The sequence below is a fragment of the Rhipicephalus sanguineus genome, chromosome 5 (assembly GCF_013339695.2).
Source record: "Rhipicephalus sanguineus isolate Rsan-2018 chromosome 5, BIME_Rsan_1.4, whole genome shotgun sequence".
NCBI classification, from domain to species: domain Eukaryota; kingdom Metazoa; phylum Arthropoda; class Arachnida; order Ixodida; family Ixodidae; genus Rhipicephalus; species Rhipicephalus sanguineus.
Genome location: NC_051180.1, coordinates 129274917 through 129293725, shown reverse-complemented (window position 1 = coordinate 129293725; position 18809 = coordinate 129274917). Strand labels below are relative to the sequence as shown.

The following is an 18809-nucleotide window of genomic DNA, read 5'->3' as shown; positions in this document are numbered from 1 at the left end:
CCATTTCTTGTTGATTTTGATTAAGATGTCCTTAACATCCGTTTGTTCCCTGACCCACTCTGCTCTCTTCTTGTCCCTTAAGGATGGAGAGTACCTTAGTAACCTGCGATTCGCTGATGAAATTGCAGTGATGAGTAACTCAGGGGACAACTTGCAACTCATGATTACTGAAATGGACAACGAAAGCAGAGCGATAGGTCTGAAAATTAATACGCAGAAAACTAAAATAATGTGCAACAGTCTCGGAAGAGAACAGAGCTTTGCAATGGGTACCGAGGCATGTGAAGTGGTAAAAGAATACGTCTACTTAGAACAGGTAGGTACCGCGGAGCAGAACCAAGAGACCGTCGTAACTAGAAGAATAAGAATGGGATCGAGCACATTCGGCAGGCCCTCTCAAATCATGAATACTAGTTTAACACTACCCTCTAGAGGAAAGTACATAACAACTGCATCTTACCGGTACTTGCCTACGGAGCAGAAACCTGGAGACTTACAAAGAGAGTTCAGCTTAGATTGAGGACGACGCAGCGAGCAATGGAAAGTCGTTCTTCTATCCTATCCCTATTCCCCTAAGTGGCGCGGTTGTGGTGTCCTTGAGTGAGAGACAGTTCACTCTTTCTCTATTCAGGCGAAATCTTTAGATGCCTCAAGAAGAAAATGAAGGTGGCTTTCACGTTCCAGTCGTCTTAGGCAATGGCATAAGAGACCGCGGGACTTGTTTCTTCATTTCCGACCAAGAATCTCTACTCAGCGCGGCATCAAGTTCTTCGTTGCCCCCGTTCTGCTCTATTATGGTGTGCACGTGACATGGCGACACAGCCAGTGGGAATTTTAGTGCCGTTTCGCTGCCACATACGCCAGCTTTTTCCTCAATTAGTCGTTTGATGCTTTCGCGCAAATCAAGCTCTCGCTCCTCCGGCATTGCCGAGCCGCTGCTTAGAGCCAGTACCATATTTTCCTGGCGAATTTCGTTGTTTCATTTTTTTTTTGCAGAGGTGGCTTACCGCTCTACCATAGTAGATTTTTTTTCTAAACGCACTTTTCGGCGTCCTTCTAGATGCATCGTTCTCTGCTTTCATAAGACGTAACGCCTTTCCAATAGGAACACAAAGGACTTCAAGCACCGACTCTAACGCTGCACTTTCTGGGCATGTATGGTATCGAACTTTTGACCTTACAGGTAGACAGGGAGTCGAACTCCGACCCTTCCTGGCATATAGGGTGTCAGAGACAACGGAGATAAGCAAGTGTGCACAATGCATATAACGACTAGAACCCACGACCTGCCAACTGCATAGGGCATCAATCCTGAACCTCTTTTGTATATTAACACTCGAAAAGCGAATCTTTCAGGCATGTATGGTGTTGAACCCTCGACTCCTGAGATGCACAAGCACTCGAAAACTGAACGTCCCAAGCTTGTAGGGTATAGAACCCTCAACCTCTGAAATATACAGGGATTGAACACCGAACCTCCCAAAGGTGTAAGGTATCGAACTAATTCTTAGCGGATAAGTAAAGGTCAAGCAGTGCTCAAGCATTGGTCAGAAGTAGACAATAGAGGCGACGAATTGCAAAAAAATGATTGAGGACTTAAACCGAGAAAATAAGAAACTAGGGTCAGAAGTTAACCTGCAGAAGACAAAGATAACACCCGATAGCCTTGTGAAAGAGAATGAGTTCATGACTGGAAACCAACAATTAGAATGTGTACAAGAATATCTATGCCTAGGTATTCTCAGTAAAAAAAGAAAAAGAAAGAAAAAAAGATCTGTGCCAGTCAAAAAAAAAGTTTGTTCTCTATGATTTTTAATGGTTACACTTACAAGAAAGCTGCGCATATGCGCCATCAGGGTCACACCTGAGCGGCGTTTTATTTGTTCCAAAAGCTTGTGCATAGATTTTACGCGGAGATATAATTTAATATAGGTACGTTTCTAAGCGCTAATGAAGGCTGGGTTGAATGCTGCGTTGGTTCGGTAAACCAGTTATTTCACCCCCTCCCCATCCCCCACACGCACACACACACTGTAATGGTGTCGGAACATCGCTCACCGTAGAATGCTTCCATTTGAGCTATTGTGTCGGCATCCTTGGGATAACCTACGACGAGCCCCATTTTCGAGGCCTTGTTGGTGCCGTTGTCTTGCATCCAGCCCTCCATCCAGCGTGCACTGAGGAGCTTATTCCGCAGGACTTCCATAAGGTTCACAGCCATTGCAGTTGCCGACGAGAGTACTGCTGGTGGGACCACTGCGAGAGTGAGAAAGCCGCGGCAAACGAGTAGCAGTTGACCATATATAGACGGATACAACTTAAAGGGACACTGACGAAAACAATGAACCAGTTTAGATCGATAAATTGTGCTCTGAGAACTCTAATGTCGTTAATTTCGCCATCATAGGTTTGTTAATACAGGAGAAAATAAAGTTCAAGGTTTCATTTTTAAATTTCGCGCCAAAATCTCCCCGCATGACGTCACGGATTTCAAAGTGTATTTATCGTATTTTTACGCCAATGGCTCAACAAAATTACCCCAAACTTGGTATGCTAGGTCTATGGCCCCCTCAGAGGACAATGTACTTCATCTTTACCGATTAGGAACTACGTAGTCCCTAGTAGGCGCCGTCAAAACACGTGACATCATGGCGAATGGTGCGGAATGGCTTCGCATCCACATTTTATTTTTGCGCGTTTTCTCGCTTACTAAGCGTCTTCTCGCAGCAAGCGTGGTGTTTTTGGTATCGTGAAAGAGTACTTCACTAATATGAGAAAAATCGTTTTGCTCTTTAGTGTCCCTTTAAGTCCGGAATCACCGAAGCGCAGCAGCCAATCGCTTCCGCTGCGACTAAGGAAATAATCCCGCTCATGCGCTCAGCAATGTTCTTCGAAGGCGAGGTCACCAGCCGTGCGGCTCATGACGTTACTCTGGCAGGCGCCCCCATTCGTGCAAGCTTGTGCGCATCCGCCTTTGAGGAGGAAATGCCGCAGAACGCTAATGTTGCACACAACTGTAGACCTTTTCAACAGAGAGAGGAGTCTCCTCCTTTCTGGACTGTTGCACGGAAGTTCAAAGGCTGACACACGCCAACGTCGCTACCTCGAGAGTGCATTTCACAGGAAGACGCGGGGGTCACGCATATTTACAACAGCCCAGAGGGGATTATGGCGGCACCCAAGTAACATTCGTTGAAAAGGTGCACGGGCATGTACATCAATTTGATTTTACAAACGACTATCTGTCCGAACTGCCGTCGACGGTAGAACTAGATGTAGCGCTTTTGAATTAGTCAGCTATCTGGATGTTCTAAATGTTGTGAAGCACAAGCCGCCATAACGTGGCGCTGAGGCGCCCTGGGTAGTTACGAAAAGGCGGAAAGTATTGTTCAGCAATCTCTAAAAGCACGCTACTACCGAAAACTATTTAACCACTCCGCTCGGCAGAGGCCGGTGTAATTCGTCAAACGTCATAGTGACCGCGCACCAGCAGTACGTCTAGAAGCTATTACTGGGATATATGTTTACAATTAGTAATCATTACTGTCCGCTCGAATATATCCGTATGCAAGAAATGACCTTTCTCTATTTTCTTCAGCAAGACATCGCGCAAAACATGACTCGTCTGGACTGGTTGGTTCATGCAGATGAAGGAAACTGCAATATTCGTAAGGCTTAAGGAATCAAGAAATGAAATTTTCATTTTTTGATTATTTTTACTTAGGCTACGGTGCTGCTTGGTTTTTATTAATACAAACAGCGGTTAAAGACTACTGTTCTTGAAAACATCGTTCATACCGCTTTTCTAAAGCTATGTTGTCCCAACACTGGCCACTGTGGATTTAGAAAGCACTCACCCTCAAAACCCGCTGCATCAGCAAACTCAACAGGCTGGGTAACTCATCTCGACCCTTGCTGATGTGGTCAACTATTAGTGACAGGCATTTTTTTAACACGAAAGTGTTTTATGCCGGGGTCCTCCAAGACTTTCATGACGTATTTTCGTCACGGAAATACGTCAGCAAAATGCACACGATCAGATGGCAAAGAAAAAAACGGGAAGAATGAAGTCCCCTGAACGGGAGTCGAACCCACGACCTCTCGGTTCACAACAATAGCTGACGGGCGCTCTATCCACTACGCCACGGTCACACATCTAGAGCTAGGCTTCACGAACGCGCCTTTTATCTCTCACATCACCATATGCGAGCGGTAGAGTGAAGCAGTACATGGTCTGCGCGATTAGCTCCGGCAATGCGCCTTTGCACCGTTGCTAAGACCGTCCCATTCGGCGCGTTCCTAAACGAAGTGTAACTTTTGGCGAATTCCACTGGGAGATCCGGAGCGGCCGCCGAAATCCTGGAGCGAGCACTCGTATTGTACCAAGCCAAATCTGCCAGTGGAACACGTGAATGCTCCGCGTGAGGTCACTCCGGAAGTTGTTTATGCATACGTCACGTAAATTGGCTCCGGGAACTATTTCTGCTTCCGCTCTGTGCGTTTCCATGGGTCGCCGCTGCAAAGCGCGCATTTCGACCTCGCAGTGGCGAAAAGCAGGCGTGCCATTTTCTTGTGTTGCGCTGACAAATATGGACGAGCACATGGAAATATCTTCGATGTAGCCGATGATCTTCGGGCGTGCGCACAGCGGGTCAGGGAACGTTTCTTTGAACATAATTTCGTAGAGCACGTACGGTTCGTCGTCATCGCTGGTGCTAGACTAAAGTGTTCTAGAAAGGGGTAGTGGGCTGACTGGAGGCCGTGCACTGACGCACTTTATGTCTCACCTGGCAGATGGCGCCACCGCCACCTGCAATGTAAGCGACGCGTTGCTGCCCCTCAGCACGAAGGTTAGTTTGCCAGCGCTTCAAGCACAAACTACTCTTGTGCAACCCTGTACATAGCCATTTTCGTTGCTGTTTTTCTTTTGCGTGAGCATATTCTGCTTTGGCCGTCGTTCTGGCGCATGAAGTATCGCTAAACATGAGCGCGTCATCAGCGGCGCCGGATGCAATATATGCTGTAAACCGCCAGTTTTGTATTGCGGTAGCGAGCTCTCGCTTTAAAAAAAGATCTCGCAGTTTTATTGCGTTTAGATAATTAATTAATTTATGGGGTTTTACGTGCCAGAACCACTTTCTGATTATGAAGCACGCCGTAGTGGAGGGACTGCGGAAATTTCGACCACCTGGGGTTCTTTAACGTGCACTGACATCGATTGCCCTTTAGATAAAAGAGACTACTATTTTCATGCTAGCGTTTGTACTCGGTAGTCTCTTTAGTGAGGTCATACTCTCACTAAATAAAACACATATTACTGCAAACTTAAGCACCACACGCTCTCAGTTGATATATTCTCCTGAAAAGTGCAAGAAAATGTGTGGGAGTGCACAGCAAGAAAGACCTATCCTAATCATGCCCAAGAAATAAAAGACCGAAAGTAAGGGTAGACCACGCAATCAGATTTTGCTTCTTGAAGACCCCTGACATGCTGGAAATTATATTTGTGTAAGAAATTGCATTCAAACACCGCTATCAGTTGAGTGCAAAATTCAGTTAGCAATTCTTCCTGACACTATAATATGCCTAAAAGGTTTCATTTGCACTCTTTTCTACAGAACTATTTGTCCGCACTCCTGTATTTAGAAAAAATGACTTTGTAATGAAGGTGTGGAAAAATGTTGACAAACAATCGTTCACGGAAATAAGTGAAAAGTTATTTGGTGTTGGCAGCACAATGACCTTACTCCACAAAGCCATGCGTATCAATCACTTTCATTTTTTTTTAAAGTGAAACAGATGGAAAAAAGCTGAAATAGCTTGAAGAGGGCCTTGCCCCATTTTGTACTTATCAGCGTGTGCGGCAAAAAGCATGTCTCCTAAAAACAGCCCAATAGATGCTTAGAAAAATACTCACAAAGAGACGCTAAATATTTTCAATAGCATACTTAGCATAGCATAAATATAAAAAGTTCACAAAAGCACATGAATACTCAACACATATTGCTCACACAATAAGTAAAGACACTGAATCAATACTAAAAATATGACAAATAATAGACACATTTCCATTCAAACACATGCATTTTTATACAGATCTACTGACGTTCTGGTAGATCTTATTAATCGCACTGTTGATGGTACGCCAAGGACCAAAGCCACCATTCACAACTGAATTAAGCAGAGTTGGCACTTATTCAAGGGTTTATTGCTATAGTATGCATGGCGAGTGGCAACATACTATCTTGCTTGTTTTTCAAATCTGGCATTTTCTTGTATTTGGGTCAGTGAAACAGAAAAAGAATATTCAGAGAAGATTCATACTTCAAGTTTAACCTGCACTTGTAAAATCTAAACGCAGGAACAATAATCAAATTTAAAAAATCTTGTATAGCAAGGAAAAAAAAAATTTAAGAGCAGCGGCTTATCTTTAAGTGCTTTGCTTTTTCGCGTTTGCCTGCTCTGTCTGTGTTTAGCCCCTTAATGTAAAAATGAAGTCGCGTAACAACATAGAATTGGATTATTTTTTGAGAGAGCATTGAGGCATGGCTTGGGCACCCAACCTCTTGCCAAAGCCTTGCTTTCACAATGGTCAGCACATCTAAAATGCTGTCTGCATGGAGTTCACATGAAAAGCAGCCCGTGAACAAGTCTTGCTACCAATCTACATTATTCACAACTACAGGAACTGAAAAATGAAACGTATTGACGAAGCAATGCTCGGCCGAAAACCTGCAGCGACGACGAAACACAGCAGCAGCCCTACAGCAGCGGGGCGAAGGCGCGAAGGCTCCCATTGCTGACGATGGTAGCGCCGCCACGCGGGCACTCAGGAAAACGAAAACTCGTTTACATTTTTTGCGCCGCGGCAACGTACCCTCTCCCCGGAGAGTGGGCTCACTACCCAATATTCTAGAACACTATAGCTAGACCGTCAGAACTCGTTCTCTCGCTGTCGCTCAGAGCTAGAAGCAAACCAGAAGCTCGCCCAGCAGAGTAAAACAACGCCATTTTAGGAATGTAAACAAGTGCACAGGGTGATCAGACCCCGTTTTAAACACGACTGTACCGGAAATGACGTCACCGCGTTGCCGGAGTTCCGGCGAAATCCACCTCTGCAAGACGGAGCAACTCGGAACGCTCCGTCGCGGAGCGGGTTGCTCCGAATCTGCCAGTGGAAAACGCGAACTTGCTCCGAATCGACCAGTGGAACGCAGATTCTCGAACGCGGAGCAAGAAAACTTGCTCCGGCTCGACCAGTGGAATTCGCCATTTGTCAACGCCTTGACACACCGCGAGGTGGTGGCTTTAGCCCAAGCCTCACTCATAGCATTCATCGATATTTAAAAATATAGCGCTACGGCGCTCGCCTGGCTGTCACGCTGCATTCCCCGCTCGAACCGTGAGATATCATAGCCAGACAAAAGAGAGACACTACGTGCATCGCGTTTTCTATCGTGTTTCTAGCCCAGTCGTGCACGATCTTTCCGTTAACTCTTTAACATGCCGCGGGATGGCGACCTTAGCCCAAGCTAAGCATCCAATCATTGATGTTCTCGTTGTCACACCGTTTTCTCTTATTACCCTCTCGCCGTGCGGATGGAACGGCCTGAGGAACACTAGCAATGGCGCGTTGTCGGAGCCAATCTCGGAGGCCACGAGTAATGCATCATGACACTAACGAGCGCCGACTGCGAGCGTTTCGGCAGTCTCAACGTTGTGGAGGTTTTCGCTGCAATATTGTAGGAAACTCTATGGTATGTGAATGGCGGCGTCCATGGTGATTCGATTCGGTGACGACACAGTTACGTGATTCGCTTTTCGCGTCCAGGTATATGTTAGCAACTTCAGCTACCACAAGGGTTAAGTCAAGATTATGAGCGCTTGTCATCGGGATGGAGAGTGCCACTAGGCGTCAACGTGGGTGCATCCGCGTCCAACGGTGTTGTAGCTGCCGTACACCAATAGACATTCTACAACCTCTCCTACATCAATGTACAATAAACATTCTACTCCTGTGAGGAGTCGGTTCACTTTCGTGTTACACCGATTCCTATGATGGTGGGATCAATCATGTCTTTTTCCGTTTTCTGTTTCTGCAACCTGTATAATCGCACGCTTCGATGCGAAGTGTTCGTGTTCTCTGCCGCCTGTGACTAGATTAGAACATGTCCCAAAATGGCGACTGTCGAGAAAAACTGCGAGCAGTGTTCTCTCTATATGCGCATGATATAGGAACACAAGCAATTATTTTCAATTAGAAGAATCGACTACCAAGCTAGTTGGTAATAGTTCGTAAACATCTTTAAACAGCGTGAAAACGACACGGACAAGAGAATATAGAAGGACGTCATGACGTCGTGTGGGAAATGGTCACATGGGCGACAGGTTGTCAGTATATAGGTGTGCTTGTATTTTGACATAAAATTTAGTTGCGAGTTCATCGCTGTGGTTTGTCCTTCTACCTTCTCTTGTCCGCGTCGTTTCTGCGCTGTTTTCAAGATGTTCAAGATTTTCATTGATTTCCTCACTGTTCAACAAGCAGTTCTTTATGAGGATAAATTACAAGGTCTGTTGGTAAAGTAGACATTCTCACACGAAGCACAATGATATCGAGGTCCAGGCCTCTGGTCACAATCGTTTATGAAGGATATTTGGTGGACGGTTTAGTCGCACCTTGGTTTTTAAATAGGGCGCACCCCCTGAAAACCGCACAGCCATTTCAGCAACGCATTACGGCTACACACGCAGCGTAGTGTCGATATTTATACCATACAAGCGCTGGCGAAGTAAGTAGCCTCGAGCTCTAAACATCAAACTAATTCACACATAAGACGTGTCCCCGGTTGACGTTTTGTTCATTTCCTTTGCTCTATCCTAGTGGAAAATATGGATCGGTCCGCAAGCTCTGCCACATAGCATCGTATTTCTGAGAAGGTGGCAATCCGTTCCGAGCTTGCGCACAGAACACGCTCCAGCGAGAGCTTATCTTATCGTTAAAGGGACCCTGAACATTCTCTGAAAATACAAAGAACGAGCGCTTTATTCTCTCCGGGCGTTTCCGGTCTTTTCGGCGCAATTCCTGACACCATTAGTCTGTTCACGTGACGTCATGAGGAAATAAGGCCTCGATTGATCCATATATGAGGGATATCAGTTGTTAATTGTCTCCTACCATGCTTTGCCATGCAGTCGCACGCCCCGTCTGCCTTGCCTCGCATGACAGTCGTCCGCGATCAACTGATTTCACTTCGTTTTGTACGTTTTCGAATGCGCAAGCGGAGGTAACAGCGTGTAGTCGAAAAGCGCGAAATTTCGATGGGCTCAACGCTTAGTACTGACATTGTCCATGTGTTCTATGGAGTAAGAAGTGGCGAGGGGGAGATTGCGCCTGTAGGAAGGGTAGTGAAGGCGAAAAATAAACTACTATTTCATCTTTGATCTCGGAGTGATCTAGGGGCCCTTTAATATAGTCTCATCGTCGCTGGTGGTTTCACAGTCCAGAAAAGAAACAAACCAAATCAATAGGCTTGCAAAGAAGCCAGCTGAAAAATCCTGGCATGGCCTCGCCATGACATTGTATTTTACCGGCACCTATCGATGGCTCGTTCATTGTTTATACATAAGCAATTCCAAGTTTTATGGTAGTTAAGCAAAGAAAGCGCCAGAAAGCTTTCTATAATCTTTGCACTGCCAGACTGAGCCGCACGCCTCTAAATCCGCCGAAATCGATGACGCCATGCAGACGTTCGGGCACTGGAATTTTGCCGCGAAATAAGAAAAAAGTTGCTTACGAATTTTCATACCAGCAATCAGCCTTTTTTTTTTTGGCAAATCAATTTAAACAAGACGTCGAGGCGGTATCTAAGTTTATTGGATTAATGTATAGCGTATGCTGCAATTTTTGAATTTCGAGACACCGCAGCAGAAAACGAAGGTCATACATGAAGATATCAAGATATGCACAAGGGCACATGATCACAAGACATGATAATGTTTGGTCAGTGGTAGAAAACAAAGACAAGTCAGGCAACTATATGGACGTTGCGTGCGCTGTACTAAAAAGAAACTTTTTTCTTGAAACGAACTAGACCTACACATAAATCTTCTTCAATGAAGAAAGAAAAAAATGCATGCGGTTTCACTCAACGTGTAAGCTGTACACATAGGAAGTGTGAAGCAGCGATTTGCCTGCTCTTCAGCGACGCTCGCGTTCACGGGCGTTCCAAACGTGCAGCCTGCTCAGCGTCCATTGCGGGAAAGGAGACACATCCCATAAATCGCAATCTACTGACACTATTACATGCTTAATCTTCAGATATCATCACCTGCTGTTGTTCTATTTTTAAATCCGAAGCATTTCTTAGCGAACCCGAGGCACTTTGAGCGTTTCTATCTATCTATCTATCTATCTATCTATCTATCTATCTAGCCGCCTACGTCTGCGTGCTCTCGTGATCGCCTCCTTAACTTGATAGAGACCAAAATTTGCAATGGGAGAGTAACAGGATTTGACAAATATGACTGTCTGGTCATGACATGAATAAAGTGAAAATCCTATCGCATACGTCGTCAAACCCTTTCCTCCAGACACGTGTGGCACATACCCGTTTACCACGGGCCGCGGTGTACGGGTATGCGCCACAGGTGATTGACAGTTTATATCTACCTAGGAGCGGCGAGAACAGACGTTGGTAATTTAAATGCGAGAGCATTAAGAAAAGCCAACATCGGCAGCGTCGACCCGACGAATGTAAAGAATAAAAACTAGGATCCCAGCAGGAATCGAACTCAAGCATTCTGCGTAGCAGTCCGGTATTCTACCACAGAACCACGCCAGGTCTAGAAACTGCTTTGGAAAAACACCCTATGCAGGCACACTGTCGGTGCAACGTCAGTTGTGGTTGTGGTGCTGGCTATCTGACTTTATACCAAAGCAATAAGCACTGTATATGTACTCCTTTGCTACAGGTGTATGTCGGGATAACGTCAATTGTGGTTCCAGTGTTGTCTCCGCTTTTATAGCAGTCTAATAAACATTACATTTGTATTCTTATGATCTAGCAAGCTATACTGAAACCTTGCTCGGCCCCGGAAGAATACACTAACGAATGTTACGTCTGATATGCACTTCATCGCACCGTAATGTGCACTTCGTGTCGATAATACTGACGTATGTGCTCTAGCGTGAGTGCTGACGTTACATCCGACCATAAATTACCCTTCAAGAGCCAGTGTTGTCGACTTGCCTGGGCCACGATGGTTACGTAGCTACTACACTTAACAAAAACATGTCGATCCACCTGGTAATTCGCTTGGCTAAAAGCCGAAAAATACAGCATAGAACTGCTCGCTGACTGCTTCGCATGAAACCGCTTCCCACAAGGCGTAGGATCTGCCGATTATTTTAGTTTTCCATTCATCTTGTCTAGCACGCTCCCATTTTTTTCCACATTTTTGTTATCAACCCTGACTTAGAATCGACACATGTCCGACCTTTCGTTGAGTGCTAATTAGTTTTGAGTTATATAAAGCTTATATTCTATAAAAATTCTTGTAAGTACAGCGGATGCCCTGTCGACGTACTCCGCACTAAAGCCCCTTGATCTTGAAAGTAGCGACACTCTCCTCCGCGCGCGCTTTTAGACGCGAAGTATCTCTTGCTCGGGAGTATGTAAGGCGGCGTGGTCATCCGCACGCAGCGTTGTGATCCGCACTCACATTACGCATGCGCGACTCTCCTCCTTCCCCCTCTCCAACAGCTGCACGTTAGTCTCTCCACTTCTCTACCAGCACCTGCTTGCGCTTCTCCTGCGTTCTCGCTTCCTGCTCTCACGGCGCATAAGCTACTCTCCTCCTCTAGTCTCTTCTTCAAATGGCAGAGCGCTGCGCACGTTCAGTCCAGCGCTTGCCTCGGTTGGCTCCTCTGAAATGCGGGCTCGACATAGGCTTCCCAAGCAACGCTAAGCGGCGCTGCTGCTCTTGACAGGCAACGCCATCTCTGGCAGAAAGATAGAAACTGGGGTGTCAGCAGCGCGCGTTTTCCCTTCTCTCCACCGCGTTGCCGCTCGCTTCTGTGCACGTGCAGAGCTCTCGCGGCGCCTCAAAATGTACCGCCTGCAGCGCGGGTTCAAAAAGATCTCACAGCTGGACAAGCACTTCCGAAAAGCGAACTTGATAAAAGGAGAAAGGCTCGTCAATCACGTTAACGGTGAAGAGCAGTCGATTGACGACAACGACGCCGGACTCAAAGCGAAATGCATTTCCCAAGTCGCGATTACACCGTGTACGACTATACCTCCAGGTAAGTCTCATTCTGTCATGTTAAAGATGAATAATGGTCCGCATACACTCCGAAATGAAGCCGTACACGCTATCGATGTTCTGCGGTGTGGACTACAAATCATATGATTGTTGTTTTGATATGGCACGCTTACAGTAGCAGCCGTGTACTTTTGTGAACAAACGTTTGCGGCGTGCCAAAAAAAGAAGTTATACGGCCATGGCACTGTTTCCTGAGAAGGTTTAGAGTCAAGTCCTCCGTGCCGCTGGAGAATCACCCGCCGATTAAGACGCGAGGCAGCTAGCTGAGCTTTAACCACTGTGAAGCAAGATGAACTGCTCGCCTCGTTTTTTCGACTCTCGCGTCATGCTTGCAGTCTCTTTTTATGATATCGACTTAACAGGCGTGTAAAACCTGCTGCGCGAACGCGGCTAGAAAATCGCACAGTCAGAAGGTGGTTACTTCAAGGTTGCAATTGTAAAGCATGTATTAAGTACCAGTTATATTTAGCGGCTTAAATATATATCATCCTAATAAAGTGACAAAAACAAAGCAAAGCTGCAGAACGATGTCAAAGCTTGCTGAAAATGCACAGACGTCCGTTCCGGCGTGATAAAGCAGCCTTCCCTACGCGTGAATTGCAGGCGCCGAACTTCTGACAATGTGCCGAGTTCAGTTGAATTCAACCAACCGCGCAACGCTAACGGTATAACGTGAGTGTGAACGTTCAACGACGACGGGTAGGTCTCACGAACACGGGAAATCAAAGCACAAAGTGGTTTCACCTACAACCGCAACTGAAACATTCACAATGCGAGAAGACAGCGAGTAATCATTGCTGTAGTCGCTGCGTGCATGCGCCGCGTTACTTACAGATTCAGGTAGTCGAAACGAACGAAAGCGATGAACTCAGACAGCCAAAATAGAAGGCGGGACAGCGCTGTCAGCTATCCACGCTTGCCGCCTTTATTTCACGTGCGACACGCCCGGGAATCGGTACAGTTTCACACGTGAATCGCGTGCCTTGGTGTTGTCTGCACTGTTGTGGCAGCGCACGACGGAGCAATACTTCGACCTCGCGTCCACTTCCGTGGGATCGCTTCTGCCATCGCGGAAATGCGCAGCTTCGCACAACAAGCATCTCGGTTCAACGTGCCGAGCTGACGGCCCCCCAAATATACGCACCGACAGAAGAACGCGGGCACACGTGCTGTACCGCTACCGTGAAAGGGGCTGAGTCGGCCGCGCCAAGCTCCAGAGCTTTCCGACAGAGCCGCGGCGCGGCCTTCGTGGCGCTGTCGTCGCGCCGCAAACTTGAGCTTGGGTTCCCTATACCGAAATTCTTTCCTGCGCAGCGCCGCGATGAGGGCCAGCGCATTCGCGTCACACACGCACATATACACACGCGCATACACGTGATACAGACACGCACATACATACTCACGCACGCACATACATGTACACGCACATACATACACACGCGCGCGTGCATACACACACAATACAGACACGTACGCACATACACACGCACGCATATGCAAGCGATACAGACACGCACGCATATATATGCACACGCGATACAGACACGCACGCACATACATACATAGGCACGCGATACAGGCACGCACGCACGCCCGTACATACATACATACGCGATACACGCACCCACATACATACACACGCGGGTACAGTAGCGATAGACACGCACGCACATACATACACACACGCGAATATACACAAGCGCACGCACGCACAAGCGCACACATACACATACGTGCGCACAATCACATACACACGCGGCAATACAGACATGCACAAACGCACGCAGGCGCATACATGCACACCCACAAACGTGTGCGCACGCACACACAGACGCACGCGCACGACGGCGCACACATACACAAGCGTACCCACACGCAGGCGCACACATACACTCACACACACACGCAAACACGTGCGAGCACGCACACACACACTCAAGCGCACGCATACACACATACAAACACGCATGCACCCGCACACACGTCTTGAGGGTTCACGCCTGGAGGGTTCATGGCGCGCGCGAAACTAAAAGCGCACGAAGTTTGCTTGCGCGCGCTTTTTGTGATGTCAGGGTCACCTGACCGGGAAGTATCGCGCGTCGCAACCGCTCGGCGTTGCGGATGCGCCGGCTCCTCGAAAGAGAGGGTGAAAAAAGAGGAGGTTGACGGCGCGGCGAGGGTGTGGCGGAGTGGATAAAACAGCGCCGCTACTTTCAACATCAAGGGGCTTTAGGCTCCGCACTCGTCGTCTTGTATCACTGCCTAAACATTATCACACACCCGAACTACCTTGCCCACCTATCCGTTATCCTGATCACAGGACGTCTTGCCATCGTCTCAGCGGCCCCCCTTATTATCCTGCGTGTTTTCTGGCACCGTTAGCAAGTCATTGCCAAGCAATCGATTGAACAACACGCCTTGGCCTTTAAACGGTATACATACAGCGGCGGAGGTAGCTGCTCATGACAGCCACTTCCATGATGCCGAGCACAGTCTTGAAGCAGGTATCGCGAAAGTCATTGTCGTTCGTTTTCACCATCAGGCTTCCGCTGGAAAGTGGCAGCAGCTGACGAAGGAGGTTCCAGGACAGGATCAGCCGCGCGTCGTCGACGCTGATGTCCCCGTTGGACACGAGAAGCCTGATAACCTCCGTCGAGTTGCCCCACACCACGAACATGTCGGCACTGTTGTAAGTGCCGCCTGTGGACTGCACGACGAGCCTCAGCCATTCGGCTGAAACACGGTCGCACGTGTTAAGACAGTTATGAAACAACGTTTGCCGCACTACGTAAACGTTAAAAGCAAGCATCCTTGCGGGGCGTTACGTTGCGTGCCCGTTGAAGACTTTTCGGTTATGTAAGTTTACAATAAAGTTGTTTCCATCCATCCATTATGTAAGTTTTAAAATATGACGTAGGCAATGTGCGGACATGTGTGGAAAGTTGCCGTCATGACGCTTAAGTGTGTGCGTCGTTGTCTAGATTGTCAGAGATTCAAGATAAAGCCGAGAAGTTCAGTTCTTTTCTCTTTCCGTTATCTTTGCCTTATCCCGGTCTATTTCGTGGCCAGTTGCTTCTACGTGTTCTGCCAGCGCGTTCGATGAAACATTTCTTACGTCATACATGTGCTGTTTGAGTCTTTACTGGAAGTTACCTGTCTCGCCGATGTAACTTCCACCACAGTTTGCCCCCCCTCCTCCCCCCGTCCACGTGTCCATTTTAATTGTCCTCGTGTATTTTCCCGACCCCCACGGGTTTCCATCAGACTCTCGACTTCAGCCCATGGGTTTCTTTGCTTATAGATTATTTCTGTAAAGTGAGCCCATAGCCAGTGTCACTTGTTCTTCTCTACGTTGTTTTACGCTACAGGCGAAAACATGGCCAGCTTCAAACACTGATTCACCTTCTAACAGTAGCCGCGAAGTGTTATACTGCTTATCAATGAAGCTTTATAAATGCCGGACGGTGGTATTTTCACTGCAACATAAAATTGCCACTTAGACCACGGTAAGCTACACCTTGCAGGATGGCCATTCAAGTGCGCAAGTAATACGGCTGGCCGGCACACGGTGCATTTGCTATCGCAATCGAGCCCGATCGGGACCGTATTTTTCGATCACGATTGGCCCCTTTGTGCAAGCTGGAAATCGGAGTCAATCGTCGAAAATTTTCATCCCTGATGTGGCTCGGTGGCGCTCGAAAATGCACCGTACGCCGTGTGAGAACCTTAGATAATTCGCCGAATGAGAAGCAAGAGATATATATATATATTAAAATCGTGCCGCAGACAAACTCATGTGGAATGTTATCTAGCTACAACACTGAATGAGGGCGCGCGCGTACATATGACACTCGTGCGTTTGCTTCCAATCATATGAGAAAGGTTGCGGCTGCACGAACCTCTAAGCATACTGGATTGCTTCCCACAAAGCGGAGAAACCGTTGTCGTCCGTCATAGGGCTATGTGTACTAAACAGGAATGTAAATTTGCCCGTGCTTGTCGCGTCAACCGCGGCCCGTTTTTATATGCAAACTTGCAATGAATGAAGTTGCACGGTTGCCCGCATTTCTTGTAGCAAAAATGTTTCTTAGTCGCAAGCACGCGCTAAAGCCCATTCGACGTAACGTTGCCTTTTACAAAATCAGCGTGCGCGGCGTGGTTTCCATATGAGCGTGGTTTCCATATCGGTGGCCATAGCAGACGGCGCCGGCAGTCAGGATGCTGTCTAAGGCATTATGAAGACGTAATATTTTTTTCTGAGCAGTTATTTAGCATTTCGTACATTCAGTGACGAAGCTGCAGCAGTATTTTACTGCCTTCCTCAAAATGAGGTACAACAAGTAATAATAATAAAAGCAGACGCGAAGGCGGCTGCGGGCTGAGCGGGAGAGGGCTAGTGGAGCAATCCAACCTTGCACGTCACTGGGATGCCTCCGCATGGCGGCGCCACGGTATGTCCTCGCGCCCAATAGCGAAATCTAAAGCACGTTTCTCCGGAAGTGAAGGGGGCATCTTACGTAACGTACGTTAGCCTCTTAGTATAGTATAATATTGCCCTGTGTGGTACTGTTTCACACGGTACACGTTGATTTTTACTCAGGATGTGTGATCCAAGTTGCAGAAATACACTCATGACATGGAACAACCGCTAAATTCGCACTCGCTGTTCATTCGCCTATCCAATTCATACAAAGTAAATGTGAACTTATGCTTAACTTATCTACAGACACCTTCGTACTTCTATCGACGTATGTATCAAAAACATTCGGTTTCACGCCTTCAGGAGAACTATTACGCATTAAGTTTTCCTGCAGACCAACAACGAACGCAATGTATTTACAGCAGTTGGTTGAGGTCACATATATTGTGTATGTTCATCGCGTGATACTGTGTGGTCCCCAAAGTATTGCCCAGAACAGTGCTGCCGATAATTTTCTTAATAAATAAATATTATTTGAGGTGAGGTTTGCGGAAGTTCGTTTGCTGTATTTTCTGAGCGGGTAAAAATTCCCTGGTTGTTTGCAACACACAGGTTGACCCCATCCAAACGTTACTGCGAAGCGGGTTGGTAAACGATGGGCACATAACAAACTTACCCTTGTCAACGAATGCTCCCGTTAACGTGCCAAATTCACCAACGGTCGTGGAAACAAAAGCATTGCTCGATGTTGCTTCCAAGATGCGGATCAAAGTTAGAACTGAAATACAAAGAGGACAAGAAATATATCAGTACAGTGTGATTGTCGCAGAAGTTATCGGCATTCACTGTTCTACAATATTCACTTGTACTAGCCAATGTACTCAAATGTTAGACACACGCTAATGCTTTAAAATTTCTTCCCTATTCCATCTAACACGTTCTGCGAAAGAGTGCGCTAAAGTAGCACATTAAAAAAATTCTAACACATTGGCGGGATGCATGACCAGCTTTGCATGACCAGCTTCAGTTCATGATCATGCAAAGCAGCGCTAAAAGACAGGACAAGCGCCGCGGTGGTACATTGGTTATGATGATCGGCTGCTGACCCGAAGGACGCGGGTTCGATCCCAGCCTCGGTGGTCGCATTCCGATGGAGGCCATATGCTAGAGGTCCGTGGTTTGTGCGAACCCCGGTTGGTCAAAATTTCCGGAGCTCTCCACTACCGCATACCTCATAACCATATCGTGGTTTCGACACGTAAAGCCCCTTATATTATTAAAATGTAAGAAAAGAGGCTGCACAAACAAAAGTATACACAGCGTGCATATGTATCTATAACAACATCCTGCGCAAATGCTGTACAAAGTGTAACTAATACATTCCTACACCTTCATAACAGATCATTTCATACATGACTTGCGGTAAGGTCCTTCTCGGTATGCAAGTGTTGGCGAATTACTGCGTATTAGGCTATCTTTCGACGTTTCGAGTCACGGGCAGTTCACTTTCTGAGATATCGCGTTGATAAACATTTTGTACCCAGTATATCGCTCGCCTTTTTCACTCAACTTTGCTGAAACGCTCTGCAAATGGCTGGCAAGAAAAACACCTACGCTTCCGTTCGGTCTTCAAGATGCGATCTGTTAGCGCAGAAGTGTCCAGCTGTGAGTCGTACTCGCGTAGATAGATCTGGCCAAGATTGACGGACGCTCCTAGTTTCAACCACTGACGCGTACTCGTCGTCCATTTTCAAGCTGCAGTAAATAAAAAAAGAAAGCGAATCACGCTTTGAGTCGCGGCTGCAACATTGTCAGGCTATGATAGCGTACTACTCAGCAGAGTTGACTGCACCGAGAAGAAGCTTGTTTCGCAAACATTAAAACACCAAAAATTAGAGCGCTTCCATGCTCTGGACAAGGTTATTAATACATGCCTTCTATACAGATAGGGGTAAGCCTACTAGAAAAAGATATTTGAAAGTAAGTACACGTAGTCTAAGCTATCGTCCGGACACTCGATGACTTGACTACAATTATTTCGTTGGAGAATGATAATCTCGTACTC

General features: G+C 46.9%; 1 protein-coding gene across 1 annotated transcript; it reads right to left on the bottom strand.

Annotated features, from left to right (window-relative positions):
• Positions 1–1623: 1623 nt before the first annotated feature.
• LOC119394966 (uncharacterized) lies at positions 1624–18494 on the bottom strand. Its single transcript, XM_049416035.1, has 5 exons — positions 18359–18494; positions 17421–17522; positions 14767–15057; positions 2033–2256; positions 1624–1635 (listed from the first exon to the last, which is right to left on the bottom strand). The coding sequence occupies exons 3-5, from the start codon at positions 14999–15001 to the stop codon at positions 1624–1626; spliced, it is 471 nt and encodes a 156-aa protein (XP_049271992.1). The 5' UTR covers positions 15002–15057; positions 17421–17522; positions 18359–18494.
• Between the last annotated feature and the right edge of the window lie 315 nt (positions 18495–18809).